The 10093-nt window shown below is 56.0% G+C and overlaps 2 protein-coding genes across 2 annotated transcripts; both read right to left on the reverse strand.

Annotated features, from left to right (window-relative positions):
• Positions 1-756: 756 nt before the first annotated feature.
• LOC121347324 (histone H2A type 2-B) lies at positions 757-3148 on the reverse strand. Its single transcript, XM_041425905.1, has 2 exons — positions 3088-3148; positions 757-3016 (listed from the first exon to the last, which is right to left on the reverse strand). The coding sequence occupies exon 2, from the start codon at positions 2948-2950 to the stop codon at positions 2570-2572; it is 381 nt and encodes a 126-aa protein (XP_041281839.1). The 5' UTR covers positions 2951-3016; positions 3088-3148; the 3' UTR covers positions 757-2569.
• A 1476-nt stretch (positions 3149-4624) lies between these two features.
• HMCES (5-hydroxymethylcytosine binding, ES cell specific) lies at positions 4625-10087 on the reverse strand. Its single transcript, XM_041425733.1, has 6 exons — positions 9903-10087; positions 8004-8147; positions 7544-7663; positions 6824-6984; positions 6174-6366; positions 4625-5759 (listed from the first exon to the last, which is right to left on the reverse strand). Exons 1-6 carry the CDS (start codon positions 10083-10085, stop codon positions 5553-5555), a joined length of 1008 nt encoding a protein of 335 aa, XP_041281667.1. The 5' UTR covers positions 10086-10087; the 3' UTR covers positions 4625-5552.
• Positions 10088-10093: the final 6 nt, after the last annotated feature.

A 10093-nucleotide genomic window follows, 5' to 3' on the forward strand; every position in this document is an offset into this window, starting at 1 on the left:
TGTGCCACCAGCACCCAGTCATCCCAGCCTCACACTCCACCAGCCCCAGCAGAGCCACACAACATCCAGGGGGGCTGCAGCTCCTGGGCAGCACCCCGTGCTAGCACACAGTGTCACACAGGGTGACACTGCCCTACAGGACCTGCCCAGCACCCCCAGGCTGCACCCACCCCTCCTGCAGCCCTGCCCAGACCAACCCCAACGCCACTGGGAGTCTCCCAAGCTTCCCACAACCCTTCCTCCCTAGAACCCAAACAGGGTGCAATACTGGCTTGTAGAGCAGCCTCCAGAACAGCCATCTGGGAATGCCCAACAAAGGACAGGCTGTGAGAGTAACAAACAGCCTTGCATCTCCAGCTCTTTCCTTCCCTTCAGGATTGCTTTTCTCATCTCTGCCTACTTGCCTGCAAGGTCACCCAAAGGCTCCTGGAGCAGCCCCTGGGGCACGGTCCTGGGTCCAGCCCCACTCCCCCTCCACTGCACCCAGCCAGGAGCAGCTGAAGCTTCCTGGCACTTGTGACAGAACAAGCAGGCAGTGTGGCACTCCCACAGCAGGGAAAAGAACCAGACAACAGTATTATCTTCTTCCAGGGTAGGAAAAGACTGTCTGAGTGAAAGGCAAACGCACAGTCTAGCAGTGGTCCTGTCTGGTGTTTAACTAGTCCTTCCCTTGGAGAGCACAGAGCCCAGACACCACAGAGCCTGCCAGAGTCCATGAGTTTGTAGAGGTGACAAGACACGGCACATTTAAGAGCATTCAACAGGGAACCAGTTTAATCAGGTATCAGCTTTGCACCATTCTTTTCAGAATCACAAGTTCTGCATTTTTCTAAGAAATACAAAGCACTCTCAGGTTTACAGAATGCTGGTCCTGGAGAAAACAAGAGGGAGAGAACAAGACACTAGGATACAGACACTAGGATACCGGGCAGCAGAAAGGGAACTGCTCATCCCCACCTCGCTGATGGTGACAGCCCCTGCAGGAGGCAGAGACATCCCAGGGGGTCTGGCTGCTGCAGTGGGGCTGTGCCCTGCTGTCCCCACCCACCGAGGTCAGGATACCCCGTGGAATGGTAGGACACCTCCACACCCCCATCAGCAGGACAGCGATGCACACACCGCTCCCACAGAGCCGAATGAAAATCCCCTGCACAAAGCCAGCTGACAAGCATCCAGGTTCATCTACTCTAGGTAACATTAAACTCAGATCCAGGGTAAATTACTTCATCCACAAGATTAACAGCTGATTCAATAGGTTGAACACATGCTACTTACAGCACATAAATAGAAGATACTCTTTTTTTTTCACTTAAAAAACGTGTGATGAAGGTCTAGGTCCGACTGCCTCGGCACTGCTGCATGCACACAACTATCAGCCTCACAGAAGCAGCTGCTGGGCAGCAGGAAAGCTGTCTCTGCATCACCTATTCAGGGGTCACGGGACAGCTGTCCTGCCCCCATGCTCAACATTAGCCACACAGCCAGGAAATAAATATGGCACTAGCCAGGAGTGGGCTTTAATACAAACTCTAGTGGTTTTCAAAAGAAATATTAATCCATAAAGGGTTACAGTTAACAGATATCATCATCACTTTATTTCTCAGAGCCAGAAATAGTGCTGAACAAACAAACAACAACAAAAAAAGAGACAGAGTATGTAATTTCCAGAAGTGCAACCAGGGTACAGGGCGGCTCTCAGCGAGACGAAGGGCTTGTGCAGCTGGGAGAGGAGGGGAGCCATGGCAGAAGATGGCAGCTCCCGCTCCCGGCGGGCGCCTGACCTTGCGACGCTCTCCGAGGGGATTTGTCACCGCAGCCTCCACCCCACCCCGCCACCAGGACCCACGGCGAGTGGGAACACCGAGTGCCCCAGCACCCGCCGAGCCGGGGAGCTGCGAGGACGTGACTTTACGGGGATGTACCCAAAAATAGAGACCTTAAAATAAATAGGACTAAAGCTTCTTTACAGTAGGCAATGCACTAGTTTTACCATGAACAAAACTAAGACTAACAGCCACTTCTTGCCAATGGAGAAACTTTTTCTCCTCTTCACGTTTTCCAGCCCCCTGCCCTCGCAGCTGCAGTGCGGCCAGGATGGCATCGCTGAGGAGGGAGGCGGGGGCACGGCAGCAGCGAGTACACACCAGGGCGAGCTGGGGGGGCCCTGCACAGTCCCAGGGCTGGCAGAGGCAGCCGGGGGTGCCTGCGTCCATCCCTTTGCCAGCTACAACAATCCTCAGCAGCTACCAGCAGCTCTGCACCGTGACCTAACCACACGGCTCCAGATGTCACCACCCCTGCCAACAACTGCGATCCAGCTGCCTCCTCCAAAACCACTACTTCCAGAGGGAAGAGAGGCAGAGTGGGGGTACAAGCAGGGCCTGACCTCACCCATGCTCACCCTGCCACAGCCCAGGCCAGAGGGGCTAGTGAAGGGCTGGTGGGGTGCTGCCAGGGCTCACCACCCGGCCAGGGCTGAGGGGCACGACGGGGAACCCCAGCCCCGCCGGGAGGAGAGGTGAGGCAGCGGCGAGAAGGGAGCTGGGGGCGGGGGAACGGGGGGCAGCGCTCACTTCTTGGAGCTCTGCGTCTTCTTGGGCAGCAGCACGGCCTGGATGTTGGGCAGGACGCCGCCCTGGGCGATGGTCACGCCGCCCAGCAGCTTGTTGAGCTCCTCGTCGTTGCGGATGGCGAGCTGCAGGTGCCGCGGGATGATGCGCGTCTTCTTGTTGTCGCGGGCCGCGTTGCCCGCCAGCTCCAGGATCTCAGCCGACAGGTACTCCAGCACGGCCGCCAGGTACACCGGCGCCCCGGCGCCCACCCGCTCCGCGTAGTTACCCTTCCGCAGCAGCCGGTGCACCCGCCCCACGGGGAACTGCAGCCCGGCCCGCGACGAGCGCGACTTGGCCTTGGCCCGCGCCTTTCCGCCGGACTTCCCCCGGCCCGACATGGCCGGCAGGCAGCGGCCCCTCGCCCCCGCCTCTCAAGCAGCGCCGCGCACAGAGGGTCCCGGCGCCTGCGGGGAGACAAACGCCGTTACACCGCGCGGGGGCCGCGCCGTCCCCGCCCGCGCCGCGCCGCCCTTACCGCAAGCGCTTCCGCCGCTCCGCGCTGCGCGCCGCCCGCCGCCGCACTGCCCGGCCCGCCGCCGCCGCGCCGCGGATATCGCTGCCCGCCCGCCGCACGCCTCGCCCCATTGGCTACCGCCGCTGCCGCCACGCCGCTGATTGGTTATCCTGCCGATCCCTGATTTGCATAGGGCTCCCGGCGCCCAGCGCCGCGGCTCTGCCTGCGCCCCGGCCGGCCCCGCACCCGCCGCTGCTTCTTGCGGCCTCGGGGCCCGGCATGGAGGGAGGGGTGCTGGCCCGAGCGCCCGCGGGTGTCTGGCAGCTGTGCCCCATTGCCATGCCCAAACCCATGGCCCTTTCCTCGGCCAGCGGGATGTCTCTCCCGGAAGGAACCAAAGTCTGCGGGCGAGGGCGATGCCATGGGGAAAGAACCCCCGACAGGGAGGGCAACCCCAGCGAGTACCACCCTCCCGTCTCCTCACGTATCAAAGGGGAAAGTTTCTGCCAAACCAGGTTATGTGGACAGGCCGGGTTGATTGTGGTCATCTCTGCACCAGGCTAGAGGAACTGCCTCAAACAGCCTTGGGAGAGCAGCCAGACTCCAGTTTAAAGGTGATGTAGCCCAGCAATAACACATCCTCATTAAACACTCAGCGTAGGGGGTTTTGGGTTGTTTTTTTGTTTTGTTTTTTTTGCCGATGCTGCTGGTGCTCACAGTCTGGAGGGAGATAACCTGTACCCTGTGCCTTTGCACTGCCCGTGCAGCCCCAGGGGAAGGATTATGTTCTCCAGAGCTGGGAAAGTTGAGCATCCCCCCACTCGTGCTCAGCATCTTCACTCCCTCCACAGCAACTGGAGACCTGAAATGAATTCGAGATGAGCTGGTGACCTTTAGAAAAGCTTCATCTGCAGTTAGCACGGACTCGGCTGGGGCAGCTGAGCAGCTCATCCTGGAACAGCGAGGGGCAGGCAGGGAGAGAACCTCCCATTGTGGCTCCTGCAAGGACAGGCATCAAGGTGACAGCGCCAGCAGCCAAAAATCTATTCTGCCAGGAGCTGCTAATACAGTGATTCTCTTGCCTCAAGTCATGGTGACAGCAATGAGGAGCCAGCCAGCAACAGGCTTTCTGGATAGAAATCCTAATCCCACCCCAGCTTCCCGTAAGTCATGAAACCTGTGCTCAGCTGCCTCGGTAGCACACGAGGGATTCAGAGGCAGATTTCACTCCAAGAGCACTTGGGTCACCCCAGGTGTCCGCCCTGTGGCTCCTGCCCTGGCTCTGCTGTCCCTCCCTAGGGACACACCTCAGCTACAGCCACACTTGCAGCTCCTCAGGGACAGATGACTCTAGAGGAGCCCCAGAATCAATCCTCAGGGAATATTTACCACTGGCAAATGGACATGATCCACCAGCATGGCCTTGCAGAGCTCAGACCCTGAGAGCTCAGCAGTGGGTAGGTGGTTTGCTCCTCAGCAGATGGAGAGGAGGTGCAAGCTCTGCCTGCAAAAAGGAGCACTGGGGCTGCAGTGGGCAAGAGGGACACAAACATGCACATGGACAAGGGCACGGTGCAGCCAGCCAGTGAAGCCCATTTTATTGTTTCCAGCACAAAGGAAGTACTGATTTCTAGCAAGGATTTCAGTGTGTAAGGCTTTTGGTCTGTAACATCTGGCTCTGTTTACAAAATCCCTGACCTCAAAAACAACAGCCCTATGCTGTTCTGTGACGGCACTTAGGTTATCTGGGCTTTAATGACTGGCCTTTTCAAATAAGGCAGAGTGCATCCCTCCCCAGATCAAGGAAATCCTCTCTAAGTCTTCAAATCCCATTAACAAAATGATTGCACAAACAACGTGACAGACACACTGTTCCACAGCAGGGAAACCTAAGCCAAGCCCAGCTCCTCCCGGGTGCCACTTGAACATCTCCCTCTTTAGGAGCCATGAATGCACATAGCAATGTTGGTGCAGATCTTCCCAGCCCCAGCTGGGGCTTCCTCCTAATATTTACTGCTTGTTCCTCAGTACTGCAGCCATCTTTTGAGGGCAAGAGCATTGGAAAGGAGTTTGTACAGAACCAGTGTGGAATTAAGTGGAAAAGAGGTTTAAGTTTAACACCAAAAAAAGGGAAGGGAAAACCAAACAGAAAGAGACATGAACTATGAACATTGCCAGGAGGCAGAAGCTATTCCTCCCTGGCAGGCCGAGATGGTTCTCAGGGTTCTCAGGGCTTGCCCCCTGCAGGGAGGGAGGCTAACAGGTTATATTCACTCCCATCAGAACAAGGCAAAGCTAAAATCTTTACAGACATCAACCTTTAACAAAACACAAAGAAGACAGACAACAACCTAGAGCAGCAGATCAACACCTGAGAGGCTTGGATGATTTCAACACCAGTCTGCAAAGCCTTCCAAAAATACCATTTCTCACTCTGCTTAGGAAAATCAGGGGTAAAAGAGATGGCCAGCCATCTCAGCTGGTGCCTAAGCCTTGTGCTTCTTTGCAGCTGGCTGTCCCTCCTTCCCCAGCCACTGCTGCAGGATGTCTGCGCTGGTTTTCTTGGGTGAAGGGCTGTGGATGAACTGACTTGTCCACTTGGGCAAATTGTTTTCTTTCTTCTGGGGAGAGCCCTCTTGGGAGCTTTTTAACCAGCCCAGCATCAACTTGTTGCTTGGGGTGGCTTTCACCTCCTGCGTAGACAAAAGACAGAGTGAGAGAAATCAGAAGCACAGAGGGAGCAGGGCAGCCAGCCAGCTGCAAGAGCTGGTCCAGAGCGGGATGTGGAGGCTGGAGCAATGGCCCTGCCTGCAACCAGGCACATCTGTGGGAGGTTCCCCAGACTGCTGTGAACAGGCTTCTTCCAAGACCCATTTCACACAGAATTTGCCTCATTTGGCAGCAAAATCCTGGCACAGGCTGACAGTTTTATTTCTGGAAGCAGAGGGAAGGGAATCTGTCCAGGGCTCAGCACTCCAGCATCAAGCACGGGCGTGCTCTGCAGACACTGCCTACTGCCACTCCTCCTGCAGCCTGGCAGCTCTGACCCAGCTCAGAGGCATCACTGTGGCTGAGGTCCCCCCTGCCAAGCCCCCACCAGCACCCACCTTCTTGGCTCCCAGCTCAATGGGTGCAAGACACTCAGGTGTGTTGTTGCGGATGTTGTTGACAAAGGTGGACACTGGGTGGAAAACAATGTTCTCCGTGGGCTGGATGAGTTTAACAGCTTCTTGGGTTGGCACTTCAGCAAAGTCCAGCCATTTCCTGATGGCTTCATCCCCATCCAGGATGGCTGGCATCCTAAGGGATAAGACAGTTGAAGCCAAAGCTCAGCTGCAATATGTCAGTGTGGTGGCAAAAGCCAGGCTTGTAAGCTAGCAAGGAGCTGGCATCCTGGGGGAAACAGGGAAAACTGAAGCGGCAGAATGCTCTTCTGCAAGGCAGAATGTGCATGCACTCCATCCAGGCAGCTGATTTGCTGGAAGAGGCAGAGGGGTTGACTACCAGGCCCTGGTCAGACAGGGAGACCAGTTCCAGAAAGTGATCCAATTCCAACTGCCATCCACAGAGCACAAAGATGGTAATTTATGGAAAGGGCTGAACTGGTGGCCCAAAATGAGTCAGTAATGTTGCAGCACTTCTGCCCGAGAGCAGGAGGAGGCTCTGTGCCTGCGTGCTGCCAGACTGGTGTCTAGAGGTGCAGCTCTCCTACTTCATCCCCCTCTACCCTGCCACACCCTTGCCTGCTCTCACTTGCCTGTGATGGATGAAGCTCACATCCTTGGAGGCATCCACGGTGATGATGGTGTAAGTGTACAGCATTTCTCCTCCCCCTGGTGGCTCCCAGCAGTCAAAAATCCCAGCCATAGTAAGCAACCTCCAACCTTTCCATTCTTCATCTCCCTCCATCTCCTTGTCCTGCAGAAGAGAGACCCCATTGTCCTGGTCACCATGGTCAGCCAAAGCAGCACAGATTTGCCAGTGCTGAGGCAGGCTAGTGACTCAGATCTGAGTTGTGAACAGAACTAATCTGAGGCTCTCCAGGAGTCTTTCTACTGATCTGAGGTGACTCCAGGAGAGGTACCAGGACCCTCATCTTCCCACAGGCAAGCCAGCGCTCTCCTCCTTGTCTGAATATCCCAGCCACCGGTTCAGCCAAATGAAAGAGGTAGTGAAACTCCCAGCCCAGTCCCTGTGAGCCACACTGGCCACGCATGCAAATATCCGGCACGTGGGGAGCAGTGACCGTGACAGCAGTGACTCTGTCACCTTTCACAGCCTGGAGACCGCTGCGATGGGGACCGCCAGCCACAGAGGGTGACAGCGTGCCGAGCCCAGCACAGAACACAGCCCTGCTGGGGAACGCACTCTCAGGGGTGGGCAGAGAGGAGGGAAGTGGGCTTTTCCCCAGGCAGCTGAAGGGAGCAGGGACCCAGAGCAGGGTGCAAGTGTTCAGACACAGCAAGGGACCCCATACCATGGCATCCTTGGTCTGGGGGAAGTAAATGAAATAGGGTTGCTTCCCCCCACTCTGCTGCTGCCACTCGTAGAAGCCATCTGCCAGGACCACGCAGCGCTTGCCCTTGAGGAGAGCACCCTGGGGAGAGACAGCACGAGTGAGCAGTGAGCAGCAGCCTCAGGCAGCCTGCAATGGCAGAGGGGCTCCTGCAACCACCCAGCCCTCTCGCTCCCTCCCAGGACTTTCCTAAATTGCCCCTGGCATGCACAAATGCCATCAGTAGAGCTATGCTGAGTTTTACCAATAACAGCCTTTTCAGCTCTTCTGTTTCAGTGAAGCCCCCAGTTTTGCAGCACAGGGACTTGCTCCCCTGTGCAATGGTAAATGGTGACCAGTACTGGCCTAGCAGATGTTTCTGCCCTGGTTTTGCTGACTACAAGATTTCTTCAGGCAGGACACAAGGGTGGCAGCAGCTCACCTTGTAGGAGGACTTGCTCAGCATGGTATCGCTGCGGCAGTTGGAGGTGTTGAACTGCAGTTTGGAGGGGTTGTCCTGCTTGAACCACGAGGGCACCAGGCCCCAGCGCATGTCCATGAGGACCCGCTCGGAGGAGTCAGCATCCTTTTGAATGGGCAGAGAAACGCCTCAGGTCAGAGCAACGTCACAGAGACCATGAGCATCCCCACAGCAAAATACCAGAGAGAGGTATTTTGGGAAGCTCTATGGAAGTGGCTTTGGCCCCCTAAAGTGGGGATCTGGCCAGCATCTGTGCCAAGAGAAGCTGGGGTTCACTGCCCCTCCAAGCCATGCAGAAATAGTCACTAATCATAACCCTTTGCATATTCCTAACAGCCTTCATGTAAGAATTAATCTTCAGCAGAAAGGACATGAAAATTTTGTGGGAATAAAGAACTGTCTCTGTGATGCTCACCCACCTCTCTGGAAGAATTAACACAGCTTCTTTTTATTGGAAATGGCTGGAGACATGAACTCCCAAGCTCTTGAGTAAACAGCCACGTCAGGCTGGTGTCAAAGTCCTCAAAGCCTCCCCTGGTGACACCAAAAATCCCAAAGGGGCAAAAGCCTCACTTTCATTTTAATTATGTGATTTCTGCTAACCTGGTGCACTTTCACTGGTTGTGCTTTGCATGTTACCTGCCTTTGGACAATGGAAACAGTTTGTGGCTTTCGATTCTCCCCCAGCTTGCTCTCACTTTCTGCCCACAGCTGCCGGTGCTGGCAGCGCCTGCTGGGCCGTTTGCTCCCAAAGGACTGCAGCAGACAGACAGACACACAAATACACCCACTATAGGTGTGTGTATGCAGGGACGTGTATGTGTGCAGTTCTGTGAAGTATTTCAGAGCCTCCCTCAGGGCAGGAGTGGCAAAAAAGGACACCAGCATCCCAACAACTTGAACGGTGACGGACAACTAAACAAGTGTCTACCTTGACCAGTACCACACTCCCTGCCCAATATTCCTCTGCTCCATCAGCTCCACTGCCTACTCTCAGGGGGATGTGGGACCCCTAAAGCAGGAAAGGAGGGCATGAGGCTGATGGCATTGCCCACGGCACTCCTGAGTGGTTCCACCGAGGGTCCCACCTGATCACAAGATCCACCTGATCACCGGTGCCAGTAACGGCTCAAAGTGCAGCTGCCCCACCAGCTGGGGAGGGAGAGCAGAGCGGGTCCAGATCAGGGGGTTTCGACTGAGCACACCCCGTTCCACCCCGCTGAACGCCACAGAGCAGCAGCTGGCCGGGCACCTTTTGTGTGTGAAACCAAAGGAACAGCACCAACAGCCGTACAGGCTGCCCAGGCTGTCCGGGGGAGGTCGTGTGAGGCTTAAATTATGCGGGACAACAGTTACCACAGGTGTACTGCTACCGTCCTGCTAGGGAGATTTTTTTTTTCTCTGCTCTCTCCTACTACCAATGTGACCTGGACACACACCGCAGAGTTATGAAATCAAAAAAAAAAAAAAAAAAAAAGGAAAAAAAGGTGTCTCAGGAAAGCCAATTAAAACCAGCAGAGCAATTACAGACAGTTGCAAAAAAAAAAAACCCAAAAAAACCCCAAAAAAACCAACAAAACTCTACTAAGGTTAGTACTTATACACATTGTTGCAGAAAACATAAACACTGTGGTGGAAGCACGGTACCGATTCCCCTCCTCCTTCTGAACATGTAAATATTAACAAGAAGCGACATTTCAGCAATTAGAAAATTCAATACCTGCCACGTACAGCAAAGCGAAACAAAACAAACCACGGCCCCTCAGCCCCCGGGGCCTCCTTCTCCCCGCTCCCATTTGAGCCGCAAGACGCCCAGCACCCGCCCCCGCCGGGATGCGGCCCTGCCCAGGAAGGGGGTACCTGCTGGAGGTGGCGGCGGGAGAGCAGCACGGGGCCGCTGGACTGCGGGCCCTTGTTGTAGGAGGGCTGGTACCGCTCCTGCCGCAGCCACTCGGGCTGCCGCTGCCGGCCCCGGCGGTCGCGGTAGGCGCAGGCCCGGCGGAGGTTGTCGGCGGCCAGCGAGCAGGCGGTGCGGCCGCACATCGCGGCGG

The sequence above is a fragment of the Onychostruthus taczanowskii genome, unplaced genomic scaffold (genome assembly GCF_017590055.1).
Source record: "Onychostruthus taczanowskii isolate IOZ18803 unplaced genomic scaffold, ASM1759005v1 scaffold9, whole genome shotgun sequence".
NCBI lineage: Eukaryota > Metazoa > Chordata > Aves > Passeriformes > Passeridae > Onychostruthus > Onychostruthus taczanowskii.